Source organism: Panthera pardus, unplaced genomic scaffold (assembly GCF_024362965.1).
Source record: "Panthera pardus isolate Hobbes unplaced genomic scaffold, ASM2436296v1 HiC_scaffold_8, whole genome shotgun sequence".
Classification (NCBI taxonomy): domain Eukaryota; kingdom Metazoa; phylum Chordata; class Mammalia; order Carnivora; family Felidae; genus Panthera; species Panthera pardus.
In genome coordinates, this window is record NW_026527013.1 from 51,798,511 (window position 1) to 51,820,001 (window position 21,491).

The 21,491-nt window shown below is 50.8% G+C and overlaps 2 protein-coding genes and 1 long non-coding RNA gene across 9 annotated transcripts; 2 read left to right on the forward strand and 1 right to left on the reverse strand.

Moving 5' to 3' along the window:
• Positions 1-290: 290 nt before the first annotated feature.
• IL17RC (interleukin 17 receptor C) lies at positions 291-11,883 on the forward strand. Of its 6 annotated transcripts, none has more exons than XM_019428213.2 (19): positions 292-632; positions 912-933; positions 1,124-1,276; positions 1,571-1,645; positions 1,737-1,846; positions 3,039-3,150; positions 3,473-3,517; positions 5,036-5,175; positions 5,399-5,458; positions 7,362-7,428; positions 7,515-7,696; positions 7,785-7,835; positions 8,530-8,575; positions 8,749-8,870; positions 9,140-9,199; positions 9,776-9,824; positions 10,888-10,983; positions 11,089-11,127; positions 11,221-11,883. In XM_019428213.2, the coding sequence occupies exons 1-19, from the start codon at positions 528-530 to the stop codon at positions 11,838-11,840; spliced, it is 2,154 nt and encodes a 717-aa protein (XP_019283758.2). In that variant the 5' UTR covers positions 292-527; the 3' UTR covers positions 11,841-11,883. The 6 variants fall into 6 exon arrangements, with proteins under 6 accessions (XP_019283762.2, XP_019283758.2, XP_019283760.2 ...); XM_019428214.2 differs by having other exon boundaries at positions 293-632; positions 7,374-7,428; XM_019428217.2 differs by lacking the exon at positions 5,399-5,458 and having other exon boundaries at positions 291-632; positions 7,374-7,428.
• Positions 11,884-12,032: 149 nt separating this feature from the next.
• CRELD1 (cysteine rich with EGF like domains 1) lies at positions 12,033-21,214 on the forward strand. Of its 2 annotated transcripts, none has more exons than XM_019428243.2 (11): positions 12,033-12,142; positions 12,671-12,864; positions 13,097-13,179; positions 16,508-16,618; positions 16,946-17,037; positions 17,751-17,927; positions 18,012-18,107; positions 19,034-19,117; positions 19,320-19,415; positions 19,630-19,764; positions 20,574-21,214. In XM_019428243.2, exons 2-11 carry the CDS (start codon positions 12,691-12,693, stop codon positions 20,786-20,788), a joined length of 1,263 nt encoding a protein of 420 aa, XP_019283788.1. In that variant the 5' UTR covers positions 12,033-12,142; positions 12,671-12,690; the 3' UTR covers positions 20,789-21,214. The 2 variants fall into 2 exon arrangements, with proteins under 2 accessions (XP_019283788.1, XP_019283789.1); XM_019428244.2 differs by lacking the exon at positions 20,574-21,214 and adding an exon at positions 20,226-20,337.
• On the reverse strand, positions 18,518-20,226 carry LOC109254393 (uncharacterized). The gene is made up of 2 exons (XR_002074777.2): positions 20,037-20,226; positions 18,518-19,130 (listed from the first exon to the last, which is right to left on the reverse strand). It is a non-coding gene; the product is annotated as an uncharacterized LOC109254393 (long non-coding RNA).
• Positions 21,215-21,491: the final 277 nt, after the last annotated feature.

Consider the following 21,491-nt stretch of genomic DNA (forward strand, 5'->3'; position numbering starts at 1 on the left):
GGACCTGGAGTGCCCAGTATGAGGAGATTCAATAGGCACCAAAATCCCAGATTCACGTGGCAAGTGGAAATGCCCTAAGATTGCCCAGGCCCTCTTCCTTAGGGACTCCCAGGGTGAGTAAGAGCTCCCTTACTCAGCTGTGACTCTTCAGGGGCCCCTCCCAGCTAGGTGTCAGAGGAGGAGGAGGGGGAGGAGGAGGAGGAGGAGGAGAGGGAAAGAAGGAGGTGAGGCCACCACCCCAGTCCAAGGCTGCTGGCTCCCAGGCCTGGTGTTGGTGGGAGGGACAGGGCGGGGCGGGAACAGCCAGCTGCCTGCCGGGAGCCAAAACGAAAGCACTCTGGCTGGGTCTGGGACGGGATTCAGGACTCCCAGGAGAGGGAGTGCTCAAGCCCGCACTGGGACCCCAGGCTGAGGAGGGATTCCAGCCCCTCCTGGGGCTGAGTGGGAATAAAGGTACCGTGTCTGCCCCCCCCTCTGGGGGGGGCAGGACAGGGCCTTGGGCCTTGGTGCCTTCTGGCACCTGGAAGATGCCTGTGCCCTGGTTCCTGCTGTCTTTGGCACTGGGCCGAAGCCCCATGGTCCTCTCTTTGGAGAGGCTTGTGGGGCCTCAGGATACTGCTCGCTGCTCTCCGGTAAGTCTGGGGCACTAAGAGTGTTGGGGAAGGCTCAGGGTTCAGTCTGCGGCCCATTGGGGCCCTAGCCTGGCTCCTGTCACTGTCACTACTGCCAGAACTGCCCTGGCTGGTCTGTCTGGTGCTGATGGGTTAAGAGAAGAATGGGGAGGGGGAGTTTGTCTTCTCCTGGAAGGGACTTGAACAAGGAGCCCTGGAAAGGTGGGCAGGGATCTCAGGCAGGGAAAAATGGCTACATTCGGTGGCATAAACTCTAACACGTCTTTACCTTCTCCCCAGGGCCTTTCCTGCCACCTCTGGGGTGAGTAGCCCTACTTTTAGAAAGAAAAGAACTGCCCAGGTTGGCGGAAGGGATGTTCCAGTCCCATGCCTTTCACACCCACCTTAAGCCCAGGAAGAGCCCAAAGCTCCTTGTCCCTCTGGGGGTGTCAGGTACAACTACCCTATGGATTCTGAACAGCTTTAGCTCTCACCCTGCCCTTTATGCACAGATGGTGACGTGCTCTGCCTACCTGGGAGCATCGTGTCTGCCCCAGGCCCTGTGCTGGTGCCCACACGCCTGCAGACAGAGCTGGTGCTGAGGTGCTACCAGGAGACTGACTGTGACCTCTGTGTGCGTGTGGCCATCCACTTGGCTGTGCATGGTGAGCATGTCATCCCATAACTGTGTGTGTTCCCATGTGAGTGTATCAGGGATGGGCACAAGGACTGGGGAGTCTGGCAGGCAGTCCTGTGCATCCTCAGTGTTCTCCTGGAGAGCACTGGCCAAAGGATCCCCATGTCAGCCTGGTCTCTCTGTCTACCCACCCCCCCGCCCCCCCTCCCTCCCCCCAGGCCTGGCCCCTGCTTCTCAGCACTGGGCTTTCTGGAATGAAGCCAAGCCCAAAGCCAGCCCAGAGCTGGGGCCTGAGCTGGGTCTTGCTCTTGGGCCCTTCTAGGGCACTGGGAAGAGCCTAAAGGTGAGGAAAAGTTTGGAGGAGCAGCTGATCCAGAGCTTGAGGAGTCTAGAAACGGTGAGGAGAAGATGGCTGGCCCAACTGCCCCTTGCCACGGCCTTGCCCATGGCCCCTGGGCCTGACCAAACCCCTGCCCTGTTGCTCACAGCCTTTCTCCAGGCCCAAGTCGTGCTCTCCTTCCAGGCCTACCCCACCGCCCGCTGCGTCCTACTGGAGGTGCAAGTGCCTGCTGCCCTTGTGCAGCCTGGTCAGTCTGTGGTATGCAAAATAATGATAATACCAATAGCCATCTTCTAGATATGACATCTATGAGGCGCTGTCATGTGCGTTAGCTCTGTTTGCTGATGGCAAGGCTGTGGGCAAGCCCTTTCAGCCCTTTGTGCCTCAGTGTTCCAGTCTGTACAATGGGAATAAGAATAGTCCTACTTCATATGGCTGTTGTGAGAAATAGATGAGTTGGTACGTGTAAAACATCTGATGTAATGCCCAGCAGTAAAGGGTCTCAGGAAGTTTAATTTTCCCTTTCTTGTGTACTCCTTAAAAGTACCCATGGGGGTGCCTAGGTGGCTCAGTTGGTTAAACGTCTGACTCTTGATTTTGGCTCAGGTCATGATCTCATGGTTCAGTTTGTGGGATCGAGGCCCATGTTGGGCTCTGTGCTGACAGCGCAGAGCCTGCTCAGGATTCTCTCTCTTCTTCTCTCTACCCTTCCCATGCTCACCTGCTCTTTCTCTCTCTCAAAATAAATAAACTTATTTAAAAAAAAAAACAAAACACCCATGAGCGAGGCATTATTATTACCCTCATTTTCCAGAGAGAGAAACTGAGGCTTGGAGAAAGGAAGTCTGTGGGCTGGATCTAGTTCTTGGACTTCCTGCTGTACCATGTCTGCTCCGTGTACATACTGTGGTGCAGGGTGTTGGAGCTTCTTCCTACCTCAGGAGGCCACATGTGTTTGGAAGATATATCTCCACCCCAGGCCAAATCACTCAAGCCTTTTGACTTCCCCTCCCGCCCCCAGCTCCCAGCCAATATCCTCTTGCCTGGAAAGTTATAGAATCGGAGAACATCTGCTGGCCCACCTCAATGGGCTGTCATGAGGACCCCTGAGGCACTGGGTGTGAGAAGGGGTTTCTGATCACCTTAGCTTTGACCACGAGATGCAGGACAGCAGGGTTGGCACAGGGACTCAAATAGCTAGGGCCCTTATCCCTGCCCTGCTGACACCCCTACTGAGGGGGTGTGCTTTAGAACTGGGAGCCTTTTTTTTTTTAGCTTAGAATTGAGGGTCTTTAAAGGAAATGTTAATGGGAGAATTTCAGGCTATACAGTATAGCATCATTGGTTGGGGAAAGGGATGAGTGGAGTGGTCCATGGACAGGAGCTCAGAGCCCTTGGTCTGTATTCTGAGCCCTATACTACCAGCCTTCTGCCACCCCTCTCCTCACAGGGTTCTGTAGTATTTGACTGCTTCGAGGCTGCTCTGGGGGCTGAGGTGCGAATCTGGTCCTACACTCAGCCCAGGTACCAGAAGGAACTCAACCTCACCCAGCATTTGCCTGGTAAGTGGCTCCAGGTCCTGCCCCACCACCCCCAGTCTCTTTCTTGTCTGGCCACTGCCATTCTGCTTTTATCCCCTTCCTTGTCCCATCTGTTCTCAGGCAGGTGTCTGAGCTCCTATCCTCCCCAGGGTCTATCCCTCTTGTCTCCTCTCCCCAGGTGATACTGCTTCCCAGTGCTTGAGGAAGGTGCTTTGGGCCCTGGATAGATGGGGTGGTATTTAGGGGAAGGGAGCCCTTCCCAGTGCTCCCCATGGGTCAGACCACTCCTCTTCTTTCTTTGGCCCCCAGCCCCACTGGTGGCTTTTCTGTGATCTCTCCCCAGACTGCAAGGGGCTGGAAGTCCGGGACAGCATCCAGAGCTGCTGGGGTATGATGGACTATGGCCAACGGGGCTGGAAGGAGGGAGGGACAGGGTCTGGTGTGTGAGGGACCCTTGGAGGTGGCTTCAGGTCTGGGCTTGCCACAGTCCAAATGCTCACAGAGCTCATTTAATTCATCACACATGAACTGCAGTAGCTCCTACTCTGTGCCAGGCATTGGGACTATGAAGATGAATCTCCCTTATGACAAATTTATTTATTAGTACCAGGGACATCTAGAGGCCCAAAATGTTGTCAAGATTATGGTACCCTCCCCCCACATACACACCATATATCAAGATAACAATAATGTTAAGCCATAAAATAAGGGCTAAGAAAGTCAAGGCTCTGATGGTTTTTCCCAGGTACTACTTGAATTTTGTTTTGCTTTGTTCATTTTTTTTTTTTGAACTGGGGTATAACATACATACAGAAAAGTATGTAAAGAGCACTAAGTTCAAAGTCCAGTTCACTTAATTTTTACATATGTATACACTTGCATAACTACCACCCAGGTCAACCTATAAGCAGTGATGTTCTTGAGCTCTTAAATTTTTTCAATTTTATTTCCCTTTTGGCTCCTTAACTTAAGTTTGGCCTGTCTCTTTGGTAATTCATTAGAAACTACTCAGCACCAGAGCTTTGAGGCCACAGATACACATCATGCATTTCATATCTTCATTCATTCAGCAATCAATGATTCACTTATTCAGCAGATATTTATTGTGTGATTACTCTGCCCAAGGAATAGTCCTAGGTACTGGAGATTAATTGGTAAACTAAACTGACAAAGATCCCTGCCTTCACAGAGCTGACATTCTAGCTGGGAGTCAGGGTCAAGGTAGGGGTGATGGAGGGCACAATAAACACAAGGAAATGTGAAATATGCAGTAAGTTAGCTTGATTAGTGTTGTGGAGAACATTTGGGGAGGGGAAAGGAGGATAAGGAGGTTGGGGGTTGCAGCAGTCAGGGTTAGCCTCACTCGAGTGAAAAAAGACCCAAAGAAGTTATGGAAGGAGCCATATGGGTGTCTGAGGGAAAAGGGTTCCATATGCAGAGGGAACAGCCAGTACAAAGAGCCTGGAAGCAGGAGTGTATCTGGTGTGTTTAAGTAGAGAGGACAGGGTGTCTGCACTAGATTAATTAAGGACAAGAGTACTAGGAAATAAGTTACAGTGGTCAGGGCAGCCAAATTGTGTAAGGTCTTGCAAGCCGTTATAAAGACTCTGGCTTTTACCTCTGGAAGTAATTTGGGGGGTCATCAGAAGGTTCTAAGCAGAGAATGATTTATCCTACAGTGGTTACAGGATCCTTCTGGCTGCAGAGGGAGAAGAGTGTGTCAAGATACTGGGCTGGCTGCTGGGGACAAAGTCTGGTCTGAGATGAGGACACAGGCTCTGCCCTCTAGGGGCCTTCCAGTCTCAGGAATTTGAAGGAACTCCAAAGGGTCAGTCAAAGGGGTGTGATCAGGCTTGGGTATGTAAAAGAGGTGATGGAGGTCTCTGTCTCTTTGCCTCCCGCACAGCCCTGCCCTGGCTCAATGTGTCTGCCGATGGTGATGATGTGCACCTGGTGCTGGACGTCTCTGAGAATCAGCGCTTTGGCCTCTCGCTGTACTGGAACCAGGTCCAGGGTCCTACAAAACCCTGGTGGCACAGAAACCTGGTGAGGCCTCCCTGTCCCTAAGTCCATTCCCACTCTAGGCTGATGCGCATGCTAAGGATGTGAGTGCATTATCAAAAGGGACCCTTGAAGACAACACAGCGACCCCCACCCAAAGCAAGGAATATTGGTGGGGGAATAGCTACTTGCCTGGTTTCCTCGACTTTGGCCTCCAGCCTTCCTCCTCCTCATCTCTCCAACTTTCCCCCTTCTGCTTGTCCCACAGACTGGGCCACAAACCATTACCTTGAACCATACAGATCTATTTCCCTGCCTTTGTATTCAGGTAAGAGAAGAGTCCAGCTAGATGCCAGGGGAAGGGTACTGGAGAATTAATGAGGGGGGTGCCCCTTACCTTCCTTGTCTTACCATCCTCCACTCTCTTCTTTGAGGTGGGAACTATTGCTCCCTAGGGTGACTAGCCCTCTCCTGACCTTTGCTGTCCTGTCTTCTGCCTGTTGCAGACTCTGGATGCTTTTCCTGATCCTCTATCCACAGGACTCCTACTTATGCTTCATGGCCCCATTCAAATGTCACCTCCTCCTTGAAGCCTTCCCCTACTCTTCCAATTGTCTCTTTGTGCTCCCCTGGAAAGTAGAGAATGTGCTGTGAACTCAGACTGATTTGAATCCTGACTCTTGCCATTTGCTAGCTGTGTGACCTCATGCAAGTCACTTCACCTCTCTGAGCCTGTTTTTTGTCTGTAAAACAGGACTAACAATACCAACTTCATAGGACTCTTATAAAAGGAAGTATCCAGACTTCTGTGTGTTGGCTCTTCCCTCTTCTTCTTCTTCTTTTTTTTAAGATTTTATTTTTAAGTAATCTCTACACCCAGTGTGGGCCTCAAACTTACAACCCTGAGATCAATAGTCACATGCTCTACCGACTGAACCAGCCTGGTGCCCCTCTTTCCTCTGAAAGATATCTGATTGTATGTCTAAATGGTCATCAGGTCCCATCTGTTTTACCTCTGACATTAATGTCTGTCATTCCCTCTACCTGAAATGCCCCCCCTCCTTCTTTTCTGTATAATCAAATCCTTCCAACTCAAGTGCCACCTCTTTCCCAGAGCTTTACCTCAATTCCCTGGCCTCTCTTATCTTCCAGTCTTCTTGCACTTGTCTTTCCTTGTCCATTTGTCACTTCCTTTCTTATTTGGGCACCTGTTTCATTTCTTCTTGCATATAACAGATGCTCAATAAGTGAGGGATCAATTTATTAATATATATATACATGTCTTATCCCTACTACAACTGAGAATTTGTAATTTCCTTGAAGGTAAGGAAATAGTACCTAATTCAAATTTAGTAACTCCCCTAGAGCCTTGCACAATGCCTGGCATGTAGTGGGTGCTAATTAAGTCTGTTAAAGGAATGAATGAATGAAACTCTCTAACTAGCACTGTGATAGGACACATAACAGACATTCATGAAACGTTTGCTGTGATATAAACGTCCTTACTGCCAAGCACAATGCCTGCTACATAGTGGGTGGTCTTAATTAAAAGTGTGCTGAGTAAATTAATGTATTATCTCTATATCTTAGCACAGGGCTAAGCAAAGAATAGATATGCTTTAAAAGTCTATTGAAAGAAATGGGGTGCCTGGCGGGCTTAGTTGATACAGCATGTGACTCTTGATTTCAGGGTTGAGAGTTCAAGCCCCACACTTCAGGTGAAGTTTACTAAAAAAAAAATATATATATACACACACACACACACACACACACACACACACACACACATTTATGCACTCCTGGAAGGAAGTAGAAGCCCGGGGGGCCATATTTCCTGACCATACGCATTACTGTTTTCTACAGAAGAGTATATATATATATTTTATTCTGAAAGAATAAATGAATGTGTCCTTAACACTTACCATACCACCTGGCACATAGTAGGTTCACACAAAGTGATCATGGATTTAATTATCAATGTCCCTAGTGCCTACCACAGTGCTAAGACACATAGTAGATACTCACTAAAAGTCTGTTGAATGAAGATGTTGCCAGATAATTGGCATAGAGCTTGCTGGAAGAATAAATGTGTGCAACTCTAGGGCTTTGCAAAGGGCAAAAACACTGGACGAGTGTTTATGAAATATCAGTTGAGTGAATACATCCCCAGTGCATAGCAGAGGCTAGGCTCCTGGAGGGTCAGCTCGGTTGAACTGACTTGTAGAACCCAGTTTCTTTTCCAGGTGTGGCCGCTAGAGCCCGACTCTGTCAGGACAAGCATCTGCCCTTTTAGGGAAGGTGAGCAAACTGGGGCTGGGGCCATGGTGGTAACAGTGCAGGTGGATGAGTTCTGGGTGCCCAGTGACCCCGCCCTCTCCTTGCAGACCCCCGGGCACATCGGAACCTCTGGCGTGCAGCCCGGCTGCAGCTGCTGCCCCCAAGGGGCTGGCGGCTAGATGCACCCTGCTCGCTGCCTGCTGAGGCCACTCTGTGTTGGCAGGCACCAGGAGGGGGCCCCTGCCAGTCGCTGGTCCCACCGCTGCCACCAGCAAATGTCACTGTAAACGTAAGTGAAGCGGTGGGAGGCTCCTGGAAGGAAGTGGAAGCCCAGGGGGGCATATTTCCTGACCCCACCTATTACTCTTTTTCCACAGAAGGCACTTGAATTGCCATTGCTGAATGTCCACCCCAACCTCTGTGTCCAGGTAAGAAGGGGGCATAAGAGCTCCGGGCTAGGGGCAGGACCCAGAGTGGACCCCCCCAGATAATTCACTGTCTTCTGGACCCACTTTATCCTTGAGTCACTGGAACAAAGTAGTTACTTCTGGGAGTTCCAGTATTGATTTTAGCAGTGCCATGGGACTCTGGGCAAGTCACTTTACCTCTCTGAATGTCAGTCTCCTCATCTGTTTAATGGGGATGATAATAGTAAATACTTCATAGTAGTGGCTGAAACCAACACATGTTCCCACCCTGTAGAGCTTATGTTCTAATGGAGAAAGGCAGACAATAGACCTACACACTATGTTAAAATTGTATCTAAATACTATGGGAAGGGTGGGGAAGGATAAAGGAGGGTGGGGGTTGCAATTTCAAGTGGAGCAGTCAGATGAGGCCTCTTGGTGAAGGTGGTTAGATGAGAAGGGAATGTATAAAGACATGAAAAGAGCTAATTTAGGGTCATAAGGCCCGTTAGCACAGACACTCTCACAAGGCTAAGGCTGAGAAAAATGAAGTATTTGCTAATCATCCAGCCTTGAACCCTGATCTGCCTAAGATTAGGTCCAGAGTGCAGACCCCCCCCCCCCCCACATGACAGGCCTCCCCTTACTGTCCTACCCTTTATGGCCTTGGCTCTAGCTTTTTCCTGTGCTCCTAACCTTGGCCCCTTCTAAGCAGGTGAGCAGCTGGGAGAAGCTGCAGCTGCAAGAGTGCTTGTGGGTTGGTGAGTGAAGCCTGGAGAAGGCTGGGGCAGGGCCACTGTAATAGGGATGAAGCCTGGAAGTGCCAACTCTTGGGGGGTGAAGGTCAGGCACAGGAATGGGCGGGGGGGGGGGGCAAGTGGCAGGCTCCAGCAAGTTTGGGTTTCACTCAAGACTGGGCTCTTACCCTTTCCAGACTCCCTTGGGCCCCTCAAGGATGATATGCTGTTGGTGGAGACACGAGACCCCCACAACAACAGATCACTCTGTGCCTTGGAACCCAGTGGCTGCACCCCACTACTTAGCAGGGCCTCCACGGTGAGGGCTAGGGGACCCTCCTCCATGCACCTTTCCAGTTCTATCTCAAGCCTGGCCTCAAATTTTCACAATATTCAATTTCCCCTCCTCGGTTCCAGGCCCTGTGCTGGTGTCTGGGAATGTGGGGGTGATTCAGACCTAGTTCCTGTTCTCAGAGGCCTCTTAGTAATAATCTCCATGCCCCATTCCCCCACTATTCTGCTCAGCTGCAGCTTGGTGGTCTCCTAAATGTGGTACCCCTAGGTGATAGTCCCCTTTTGTCTTGGCAGAGGGCAGCTCGCCTTGGAGAACAATTACTACAAGATCTGCAGTCAGGCCAGTGTCTGCAGGTGAGTAGGTGGCAGGAGGGCCCTGCTCCAATGCCCAAGGGCAATAGGCCTAAAACTCTGTATTTAACTTCTTCCATCTCTTCCTGTGCCTCACAGAGGGCACCAGGGAAACGCTCACTCTTCCTAGGTAGGGGCCTCCTCACTGTCCCCCTAGTACCCACTCACCATCTATTTGTGCTTATGTGTGTCCAGCCTTAGGGAAGCCAAGAGTTGAAGAAGCATAGTTCCTGTTCCCAAGTTGCTCACTGCTGGCTAGAAACCAGAAAACAGATAACCAAATTCATATGTGCTAAGCATTGGGTTCCATGGAAAGCTTCAAGGAAGGACATTGTGCCAGATCTGGCAAGGAGGAAGGCAATAGTCCAGGCAGTAGGCATAGCATGATCAAAGGCAGAGAAGAGAGGCTTGTGGGGAACTACAGTGTGTGTGTGTGTGTGTGTGTGTGTGTGTGTGTGTGTGTGTGTATGTGTGTGTGTGTGAGAGAGAGAGAAATATGCATAGCTGAGGCTGGAAATTTGGAGATCAGGCTGGCCAGAACTTGTGTTGTGGGGCCATGGTCTTGGTTTTGTTTTACAGCTGTGGGATGATGATCTGAGGGCACTGTGGGCCTGCCCCATGGACAAGTGTGAGTATTACAAGAATTGCCCTTCCCCCTCCATACCAGGAGCTGGAATCTAGACAGTCTTAGGGGCAGCACATGCAATGGCCTGTCTTTCCCTGGCTCAGATCAATCAGAGGGACACTCCTTCCTTTATTCAAAAGCTAAGACGAGAGCTCACAGAGAGTCTAGCATCACCAAAAAGGCACAATCCCTGCCCCCACCGCAGCCATAGAAAGCTAGAAAGACATTAGCTAAACAATCACTTACATTTAGTAAATGTGAGTTATTGAAGCATTTGCTATAAAATGTCTAAAACCATGAATGCAAATAATGAGGACCTGACTTAGATGGGGTGAGGCCGGGAAAAGGTTTGACATGTTCTGAAGGCTGAGCTGAGTGAAGTGGGGGAAAAATGCTTTTTTGAGGAACTTCAAGGTGGCCATTGTGGCTAGAGGGTCTTCAGGGGCAGACTTCTATCACAAGGATGCAAGGGTCATCTAGGGCTTTGGGAGCTGATGTAAGGAATTGGATTTTATGTTAAGAGCAGTGGGAGCTTCCTGAAAGGCTATAATCAAATTTGTATTTTAAAAAGGTCTCTGGGGCTGCCATGTAATGAATGAACTGGAGGCAAAAAAGAGGTCAGGGACACCATTTGGAAGGTTGTTGGAGTCATCAAGAGAGTGAGGTCAAGCGTCCAGCAACACTAGGCTTAGGAGACAATCTTAGCTGACATTTGAACACCTACTATGCCCGGCATTGTAAGTGCTTTGTGAGTATTAATATATGTAGTCCTCACAACAACTTTATGAAATAGGTACTAGTGTTAACCCAGTTTTACAAAGGTGAAAACTGAGGCAGAAGATGAAATGACTTAAACAAGGTCACCCAAATAGATGGATCTATGTTCATATATTGACTCTGACACTACATGCTGTGGACTTCGGGCAAATCTTTCCATTTCTCTGAGTCCGTCAGTCACATATCGCAGCCCCCGAGATCTTTTAAATCTTTGAGTTTTTCTCCTTTGTGAATTGGGGTGAAAGTGTATGGTATCTAACTAGCGTATCCTCTCCTCTGGGTCTCCTAGACGTTCACCAGCGCTGGGCTCTGGTGTGGCTGGCCTGCCTACTTTTTGCCGCTGTGCTTTTCCTTCTCTTCCTTTTCAGAAAGGACCAAGTGAAAGGTGAGCGCTTCCGGGCTTCCGCACTCCCCAGAGACAGGGCTGGGAGTTCCCCTTGAGAAGGTGGCAGCCTAGCTCATGGGCTTCCCCGCCCCTCTCCCCTAACAGGGTGGCTGAGGCTCTTGAAGGAGGACATCCGCGCGGGGCGTAAGTGTGAGCAAGTGCCAGGCGGGGGGCCGCCCCTAGCGGGCCGGCCTCGGGCCGTCTCACGTCTTCCCTTCCCCTCGATTTTTCTGGCAGCTGCCACCAGGGGCCGGGCGGCTCTGCTCCTCTACTCGGCGGAGGACTCTGGCTTCGAGCGCTTAGTGAGCGCCCTGGCGTCGGCGCTGTGCCAGCTGCCGTTGCGCGTGGCCGTGGACCTGTGGAGCCGTCGTGAACTGAGCGCGCAGGGACCCCTGGCCTGGTTCCACGCGCAGAGGCGCCAGACCCTTCAGGAGGGCGGCGTGGTGGTGCTGCTCTTCTCACCTGGGGCCGTGGTGCTGTGCCGGGAGTGGCTGCAGGACGGGGCTTCGACTCCCGCCCCGCAGGGCCCGCACGACGCCTTTGCCGCCTCGCTCAGCTGCGTGCTGCCTGACTTCCTGCAGGGCCGGGCGCCTGGCCGCTACGTCGGGGCCTACTTCGACGGACTGCTCCACTCAGATGCCGTGCCTGCCCTTTTCCGCAGCGTGCCGGTCTTCTCCCTGCCCTCCCAGCTGCCCGGCTTCCTGGGGACCCTGCAGGAACCCGGCGACCCCCGCCCGGGGCTGCTGAGGGAGAGGGCGAGGCTAGTGTCTCAGGCCCTGCAGCCTGCCCTGGACCAGCTGCTTAAGGCTCCCGGGGATCCCGGGGACCCTGAGGACGGGACGAGGGATGGCACGTGAGGCAGGGGAGACAACTTGAATAAAGGCAGACGCTATTTTTCTATCCGTGCGTCCGGCATGTGTCTGTGACCGCGCCACTACCCGATCAGCACACCGGCGGCCCTTTAACACCCGGACAGGTGCAGCCCGGCACCGCCTCCGGTTGGCTGACGTGGGATGACGCAATGGCACATGGGCCACCACCATTGGCTGTGGGTAGGCCCCGCCCCCCAGACTGCGGAGCTGGCGGATGCTGCACGTCTTACGCAGCCAGCGGCTGCGGTGGCGTTGGGGAGACTCAGCCGTCGGCGCCCGCGGGCTGGGTGGGTCATCTCTTCCTGCCCCGCAGCCTATGCGGATCTGGATCGTCCCCTGTCGACTAGTGGGCCGCGTCTTTGCAGCCTGCGGGCCGCTAACCTGACCCCCTTTCTTCATATCCGGATCCGGGCTCCTCCCCACAAGACCCGGGTTCCGTTCCGGACTCCTCCCCCCAAGACCGCCCATCCGGCCTCTACTCTCCTATTACTTGGACTCTGACCCATTCTCCCTAATTCTGCTGATCCTGGCCTAAGAACCCATATTCAGGCCTGAAAACAATGAGTTGACTTCTCCTTTGCCAAGGATTCAGGCCACCTCTCCCACCGTGACAAGGATAACTTATTACCATCTTGGAATTGCAGAATAGGCTCCTTCCTCACCACCTCCCCTCCCCCAGCCGAACCCCCGAGTCTAGCCTCTTTTTCTTACAATAACACACATCTGGGCTCCCAGACCCGCGGCACCTCAGAGCCAACCCTTTTCTTTCTCACCTGGCTCCTCCAGTGAGTCATCCCCATTCCCTCTATCTACAGGTTCCCAGCCTGGGTGAGACATGGCCTCACTGCCCCCCAGAGGCCTGGTCCCACCTCTGCTCTGGGGCCTAAGTCTCTTCCTTAGCCTCCCAGGCCCCATCTGGCTCCAGCCCTCTCCGTCTCCCCAGTCCTCTCCCCCAACTGAGCTCCATCCATGTCATACCTGCCGTGGACTGGTCGACAGCTTCAACAAGGTGGGTGCATGAGCAGCCTCGTGGGGGGCGGCCTAGCCATTATAGCACAGGGGTCGAGAGGAGTTCTGGGATGCAAGACTGCATGAGTCAGGTACTAGCTTGGTTGCTTACTAGTTGTATATAGCCTTGGGCAGTTTGCCTCTCTGCCTCAGTTCCCTGGTGAGTGAAATACCAAAGTGCTAGAATGTGTCAGGCACTGTACTTAGCCATTACTAATGTTCTCCATTTCCAGGGCCTGGAGAGAACAATCCGGGACAACTTCGGAGGTGGAAATACTGCCTGGGAGGAAGAGAAGTTGTCCAAATACAAAGACAGGTAAGGGGCTGGAGAGGTGGGTTCGTACACCTCACCTCCCAATCTCTGCTCTACTGGTGGGGGCCTGGAGACTCTTGGGGAGTCCTTATTCAACAAATATCACTGAACATCTATAGTACAGCAGTAGATAAGGCATGCAAAAACCCATTGTTAAGGAGGTTACATTCTAGTAGAGGAGACAGTGAATAAGTAAATAGATAATGTCATATCAGGGAAAGAATAGACTACAGAATGGTGGGAGGTGTGATGTTCAAGGTGTGACATTTAAACAGAAACCTGAAGGGGGCGCTTGGGTGGCTCAGACGGTTAAGCATCCGACTTCTGCTCAGGTCATGATCTCGCGGTCCGTGAGTTCGAGCCCTGCGTCAGGGTCTGTGCTGACAGCTCAGAGCCTGGAGCCTGTTTCAGATTCTGTGCCTCCCTCTCTCTCTGACCCTACCCTGTTCATGCTGTCTCTCCCTGTCTCAAAAAAATAAATAAACGTTAAAAAAATTTTTAAACAGAAACCTGAAGTACAGAAGCAAGCTATGTGACAGTCGGGGAAGGGATTTAGACAGAGTGGGACTGAGCTTGATGTATTTGAGAAGAGGCTGGGAGGGAATGAGCAGAAGAGAGAATGGTACAACATGAAGCCAGAGGGGCTTGAAGGTTACAGAACGGAGTTAGATTTTAATTCTGAGTGTAATGGTAAGCCATTGGAAGGTTTGGAGCAGGGAAGTGATGTGGTCTTATTTATACCTTTAAAAGATCACTCACTGCGATGTAGCAAAAAGACTGTAGGGACCAGAGTGGAGAAAGCAGGGAGAACATTTGGGAGGCTGGTCTTAAGTGTGACAGCAGCATGAGCTAGTGTGGAATCTAGTGGTGGACATGGTGAGAACGGGTCAGATCCTGGGTATATTTTGCAGATGGACTGATAGGGTTTGATGGTGGAATCATTATGGGGTATGAGAGAAAAAGTAGAATAAAAAGTCCTTAGGTTTTGGGACTGAGCAACTGGGTGAATAGTGCGGATGTTCTACGGTATAGGTAAAACTGAGGCAGGACCAGATTTAGAGGAGGGGTGGAATCAGGTGTTCTCTTTGAACATATTGGGCTGGGAGGTCTGTTAAACAGCCAAGTAGAGTTAGATTTAGCTGTGGGGAAATCAGGGGAAATGTAGGAGTTAGAAATATGAATTTGGGAGTCATCAGCATATAGTCAGTATTATAAAACCATGGAATGAGATGAGACTATAATGAATGAAAGGCCTGAGTCCTAGGCCTTCCCACTTTTCAAAGTCAAGTTGAGGGGCACCTGGGTGGCTTAGTCAGTTGAACATCCAACTCTTGGTTTCAGCTCAGGTCATGATCTCATGGTGAGATCAAGCCCCGTGTCAGGCTCTGTGCTACCAGCTCAGAGCCTGCTTGGGATTCTCTCTCCTCTCTCTCTCTGCTCCTCCTCCACTCATGTGCACTTGTGCTCCCTCTCTCAAAATAAATACATAAACAAAAAAAAAGTCAAGTTGAAGAGAAGAAATCAGCAAAGACTTGGAGTTAGACAGACTTGGATGTCAGTTGTGACCCTATGTATCCTAGGGAAGGTCACTTAACCTCTGTGAGCCTCAGTTTCCTCATCTGTAAAATGGGGATGTTAATACTTGCTTTGACTATCTCATAGGATTGTGGTAAGGATTAAACAGTGATGCCCACTAGAAACAAAAGGTTTTGTTATCATGTAACATTGGTCATTTTCCTTTCCCTTCAGGGGCCTCAGTTTCCTCATTTAGGAATGAGATTGGGCAAGATAACCTGAAGAGCACTTTTGGCTGTATAGTGGCTCCTGTTTTTTGTTTGTGTTTTGTTTTTTAAGTCGTCTCTTCCTATATGCCAGGCACATGCCAGACCCTTTAAATACATAATATATATATACATAATATATGTGTGTGTGTGTATACATATTTAAAAATTTTTTTTATTACAGTAAAGTATATATAACATAAAATTTACCACTAGAGACATTTTGTACATGTATAGTGTTTTGCAGTCTTTACCACTCTCTAGTTCCAGGCCACTTTTATCACTCCAGAAAGGAACTCTGTACCTATTAAGCAATCACTCCCTGTTCTCCCCTTCCCCCAGCCCCTGGCAACCATTACTCTGCTGTCTGTGTCCATTGGATTGCTGATTCCATTGGAACCCATTTATGTCTGGCTTCTTTCACTTATCATGATGTTTTAAAGTTATTTACTTATTTTTGAGAGAGAGAGAGAGAGAGAGAGAGAGCAAGCTGGGGAGGGGCAGAGAGAGAGAATCACAAGCAGACTCCACAATGTTAGTGCAGAACCCAGTGTGGGGCTCAAACTTATGAACCATGAGATCATGACCTGAGCCGAAATCAAGACTCAGACACTTAACCAATTGAGCCATCCAAGCACCCCTTTTTAAAGCTTAATAAAATTTCATTGTATGGATGCTACATTTTGTTTATCCATTCTTCAGTTAATGAATATTTGGGTTGTTTCTACCTTTTTTTTTTTTTTAATGTTTATTTTTGAGAGAGAGACAGAGACAGAGACAGAGCACGAGCTGGGGACGAGCAAGAGAGAGGGAGACACAGAATCCAAAGTAGGCTCCAGGCTCTGAGCTGTCAGCACAGAATCTGACACAGGGCTTGAACCCATGAACCGTGAGATCATGATCTGAGCTGAAGTCAGACGCTTAACTGACTGAGCCACCCAGGCGCCCCAAGTTGTTTCTACCTTTTGGCTGCTGTGTATAGTATTGCTACAAACATTTGTGTATAAGTGTTTGTTTGAACAAACATTCTTTTGGGTATATAACCAAGAGTGGAATTACTGATTCATATGGTAATTGCATGTTAAACTTATTGAGGAAGTGCCAAACTGTTTTCCACAGTGGCTACACCATCTTTCATTCCATTCACCTTCACCATTCACCTTCAATGTAGGAGGGTTCCAATTTCTCCACATCCTGCCAACACTTGTTACATGATGTATTTTTAATCACATATACGCAGCAAGGGTATTATCTTCCATTGTGAAAATGCAGGAACTGAGATATCTTACAACAAACATGCAGGGCAGGTATTGTTTCCATTTTTCAGATGAGAAAAGAGAGGTTCAGGAGAGGTTAAGTGACTTGCCCAAGGTCACTCAACTAAATTCAAACCCAGGTCTGTCTGACTCGCTAATCAGTACCCCTTCCATTATGCCCTACGGCCTTTCCTTTGACATTGTCATGGCATGAGGGTGGGGGGAGAGGAGACCTTAAGGAGGGTGGTGGATGGGGTAGAACATATTCATACGATCCCTGCCCTGTCCGTTCAGTGAGACCCGCCTGGTAGAGGTGCTCGAGAGTGTGTGCAGCAAATCGGACTTTGAGTGCCACCGCCTGCTAGAGCTGAGTGAGGAGCTGGTGGAGAGCTGGTGGTTTCACAAGTGAGTTGATGGGGGGCTTCCCAGGGAGGGGGCCATAGGCAGGACCTGGTGGTAAAAGAGGGGGGTGCATGCTGGGGCCTGTGTCCTGGTTTGACTCCTTTTTCCAAACCTAGGTCTGCTAAGGACTTGGGGGGTACCCAAGTTCTCAGTCTGAGCTTCAATTTACCCCTCTGCCAAATGGGGAGAGGGTGTTGGTTGGGTAGTGTTATGGGTCTTATATCCAAGAAGGGTTGTATCACAGGTTCTTTGGGAGGGTGGGGGGTGGATAGCACCTCTGACACTGTCTCAGCCCCCCTCACTATCATCCCCACCTGCTAACCCCCTCAGGCAGCAGGAAGCCCCAGACCTCTTCCAGTGGCTCTGCTCAGATTCCCTGAAGCTCTGCTGCCCCTCTGGCACCTTCGGGCCCTCCTGCCTCCGTGAGTTTTTCAAGCTCCTCTTGGGGGATGAGGGGACTGACAAGGTCAGGGATCCAGTCCTGGCTCTACCGCATAGCTGGCTGTGTGAGCTCAGGTTGCCCTCATAACTTCTCTGGACCTTCGTTCTCATCTGCCTTTGAGAGCTGTTGAGATGAGCAAATCAGTGGGGAATGGCTCTGAAAAAAGATAAGTGGGCTAGACTGAGTCAGATGGGACTATGGTTTTTTTCATGTATGTGAGAAATGGCCCCACCCACCCCCCATTTCCCATGCATGGATCAGACCAGGCCCCATCCCCTGGACTAAGGCGATCTTCCTAGGGACAGGCGGGTGCTGCTTTGAAGCCCCCATTGTCATCACACAGTCCTGAGGGAGGAGCTAAACCTACTACCAGCCCCTTTTAGAAAACTCTGGAAGATTCAGATAAAAGACTAAGTGACACAAAGAATAAAAAATAGATAAAACAAAAAACAACAACAACAACAAAGGGAGAGTGACTAAGATGATAATTCAGTCTTTATAAGAGGAAAGATTTATAAATAACCTGTTCCACAGTGGGGTATTGGTTAAGTAAATTTCATATAGTTTATGATGAAATATTATGTTGCCATTAAAATTGAGTTTGCTCTCCAAAAATATTTAATGGTATGGGGAAATATTCTCTGTATTCACGATTGTGTTTATGATCTCACCTGGTTTGGTATCTGCCCACAGCCTGTCCTGGGGGCGCAGAAAAGCCCTGCGGTGGCCATGGGCGGTGTGAAGGGGAAGGGACTCGAGGGGGCAGCGGGCACTGTGACTGCCAGGCCGGCTATGGGGGCGAGGCTTGTGGCCAATGTGGCCTCGGCTACTTTGAGGCAGAGCGCAACGCCAGCCATCTGGTATGTTCGGGTAGGTAGCCAAGAGGCGCAGGGCTGGGCAAGGGCAGATGGGTTGCCTGCCTGCCTACCCTCACACTTCCCGCTTCTCACCCAGCTTGTTTTGGCCCCTGTGCCCGCTGCTCGGGACCTGAGGAGTCCAACTGTTTACAGTGCAAGAAGGGCTGGGCCCTGCATCACCTCAAGTGTGTAGGTGAGTGAGGCCCTAGCCCTAGGTCTGGGGAGGAAAGCAGCAGCCTGGACTTGGTCCCCATCAGCACACACATCTCTGGGCTAGACCACCACAGTTCCCAACTTCATGGTGATCTCAACCTGTTCGGGAAGGCAGAAAAGTAACCTAGAGTACAGACCGATCTTTGTACAGTTGGAGATGCCCCTGATCCAGCTCTGTAGAGGTGGGGAATCAGGAAAGGCTTCTTGCAGGAGGTATCCCTTAGGCCAAGTCTTGAAAATTGAGGAAGAGTTAGCCAGGGAAATGAAGATACTTAACCTGGGGTCAGGAAGCCTGGGTTCAAGACTTGGTTTTGGTCTCTGTGTAGCTATTTATATAAACGAGGGTAAAGGCTAAGCTGCTACAACAGAAAGGTCACCAAAGACTATGACTTAAAGAATATAGAGGTTTATTTTTATCTTATACCACAGTCTTAAAACAAGTGGTCCAGGCTGGCAAGGAAGTTCCACCTGTTACAAGCATTCAAGGACCCAGATACTTTCTGTCTTACAGTGTGGTCATCCCCTTGGGATGTTTTTGTTGCTTGAGGTACCTCCATGTTCCATGACCAACACTCAGGAAGTGAGAAAGGGAAGAAAATGCATGGAAGAGTCCACTTCTGTTGTTTTAAGGCCAAGCTAAAAGTGGAGCACATCATTTCTGTTTACATCCTCTTGGCCAGAACTCAATCATTAGGCCACACTTAGCTGCAAGGCAGATTGGAAAATGTCATCTTTAGTTGGGCGGCCCGAAGTCCTACTGCACCTCTGCCTTCGTGTTGGCACACAGCCGGCAGTCTCTGCCAAGCTATTTGAGTCTGAGCAGGTCCCTTCCCCAACAACCTTGGCCTCAGCTTCCCCGTTAGTGTGATAGGGATTGAAATCCGTATCCTGCCTGCTTCCCTGCAGACATCGATGAGTGTGGCACGGAACGAGCCAGCTGTGGATCCAACCAGTTCTGTGTGAACACAGAGGGCTCCTATGAGTGCCGAGGTAAGTGCTGATCCTGTAAGGAAGGAGTGTGGGAAGGGTAGAAGGGGCTGCTCCATGCCCTTTCCCCCAAGTTTCTGCCTTCTCAGGCACCAGAAAACCACCCCCCCCCCAGACCTCTTCTGGAGCAAGGCTTCCCCCCCTCCACAATCCGCCTCGGGCCTAAGGGCAGCTCTCACCCTCTTCTCTCCTATCCCTTCTCCAGACTGTGCCAAGGCCTGCCTGGGCTGCATGGGGGCAGGGCCAGGCCGCTGTAAGAAATGCAGCCCTGGCTACCAGCAGGTGGGCTCCAAGTGTCTCGGTGAGTCTCCTGCCAGTGGGGCACAGACACCGTGAAGTGCCTTGCCCACCACAAATTGAGAAGAGCTGGAATGTGGACAGGGCAGGGGAAGGAAGGGTGGAATGTTGTTTGGGCAAGGGCAAAGGGGTGTCCGGATATGAATGAGATGGAGTCAGGGCTGCCATATGTGGGACCCTGGCAGTGGGGGTCTGACCCCGCCTCACCCTCCCTCAAGATGTGGACGAATGTGAGACAGAGGTGTGTCCAGGAGAGAACGAGCAGTGCGAGAACACCGAGGGCAGTTATCGCTGTGTCTGTGCCGAGGGCTACAAACAGATGGAGGGCGTCTGTGTGAAGGAGCAGATCCCAGGTGAGCCCTGTAGTGGCCCCCAGAAACCTGAGGAAGGGAGGTCCTCATCCAGGGGGAGGGCAGGCAAGCCCCTTCTCCAGGCAGCCATAGGCCCTGCCCCATCCCCACTGCCACCCATCCCCCATAAGGCTGCAATGAGACCCAAACCCTACATCTGATCCCCAGGCTGACTTTTAGCGGCCTCACACCTCCCAAGGCAGAAAGAATATGGCACTTGGTGTCAAATCCCCCCTATCTCCCTTCTTATCTGTCCCATTGGGGCCAGTCCTTACCCTGGGCTGCTGACAGCTGTTGCAGGCTGTTGTTCTGAGATGAAGGACAACCACAATGATGACGATGGTGACTACTTCACAGCTCTTACCATGTGTTGACACTGTTCCAAGCCTGTTGCATGTATTAAGTTATTTCGCCTCTACAATAGGTCCAGTGCTGTTCGTATTATTCTCATCCTCACTTTACAGGGTGGAAACTAGGATGCCGACAGATGAAATAACTTGCCCAGGACCACATGACAAGCAGGTTGCAGAGCTGCGAGTCAAATCCATGCAGTCTGGCTCTGGAGCCAGGCTGGTACACAGGCTGTCTCCAGACTTGCCCACCACATGATCTTGGGCAAACCTCTTCACCGCTCTGAACCTCAGTTTCCCATTTATTGAGACAGGGACAATAACTGCCCGTTGGAGTTGTTCTCAGCAGTAAATGACATCATGTGCCGGCTTGCTGGGCAACCATGTGGCAGCAATGATGAGGTATGTGGGAAGCTCCAGGAACAGCGGGGGAGTGACAGGTGCTTCTCTTGTTCCTCACAGAGTCAGCAGGCTTCTTCTCGGAGATGACAGAGGATGAGCTGGTGGTGCTGCAGCAGATGTTCTTCGGTGTCATCATCTGTGCACTGGCCACACTAGCTGCCAAGGGTGACTTGGTGTTTACCGCCATCTTCATTGGGGCTGTGGCGGCCATGACTGGCTACTGGTTGTCAGAGCGCAGCGACCGTGTGCTGGAGGGCTTCATCAAGGGCAGATAATCCTTGCCACATTTGCAGGATCTCCTCCTATCCAGGCTGCCCCCAGAAGTCAGGCCTCTTTCCTGCCTGGACACTTGAGGCAGCTTGCTTTATTTTTGAGCGGGGTAAATACCACACCTCACACCTAGGCAGGTGAGACCCTTGGGGTGAAAAAATAGCCCTAAATATGGATGCCATGAGATCTTGGCCTGGGGGAACTGGGTAGGCTTCACAATGTGTGTGAATTTTTAAAAAAGTATCTCCTTGTGGTGGCTGCTAGTGGGCTTTGGCCCCTGTCCAGGATGAGGGGGGATTCCCTCCAGGGGTGGGCCCATCACAGCCTCCTCCTTCCAGCTGCATGCTGCCAGCTCCTGTTCTGTACCCCTGCCCCTCAGCCGCTGATTATTTATTCATCTCAGGAAATAAAGGTCTTGGAAAATGGAAAAACTTCAGTCTCACTACCTGCCTCCTACTCCCTATAGGTTGGCCTTAGCTACTGCGAGCCCCCACCCCACCCCACCCTTGGGGAAATTTTCTAAGACCCTGGGAAATTGAGGGCTACCATGATGGAGAAGCAGTATAAGGAGGACAGAGGGGCTTGGCCCTGAAGTAGTGTTAGGAGAAGGGGATGGAGGAACCAGGCTTTGGAGTGGAGGTTCCTGGGTTCATTGCCAGCTATCATTTGCCAAAGGACACTGGACAAATTGCTTTTGTCTCTGATCTT

What these genes read in the sequence shown, in the direction of transcription:
- IL17RC (XM_019428213.2), top strand. Translation starts at nt 528, where the DNA reads ATGCCTGTGCCCTGGTTCCTGCTGTCTTTGGCACTGGGCCGAAGCCCC. An exon ending in CCTTTCCTGCCACCTCTGGG is followed by an intron (nt 934 to 1,123) that starts GTGAGTAGCCCT and finishes CTTTATGCACAG; the next exon opens with ATGGTGACGTGCTCTGCCTA. An exon ending in CAGAAAGGACCAAGTGAAAG is followed by an intron (nt 10,984 to 11,088) that starts GTGAGCGCTTCC and finishes CTCCCCTAACAG; the next exon opens with GGTGGCTGAGGCTCTTGAAG.
- CRELD1 (XM_019428243.2), top strand. Translation starts at nt 12,691, where the DNA reads ATGGCCTCACTGCCCCCCAGAGGCCTGGTCCCACCTCTGCTCTGGGGC. An exon ending in TGGTCGACAGCTTCAACAAG is followed by an intron (nt 12,865 to 13,096) that starts GTGGGTGCATGA and finishes CTCCATTTCCAG; the next exon opens with GGCCTGGAGAGAACAATCCG. An exon ending in TTGTCCAAATACAAAGACAG is followed by an intron (nt 13,180 to 16,507) that starts GTAAGGGGCTGG and finishes CTGTCCGTTCAG; the next exon opens with TGAGACCCGCCTGGTAGAGG.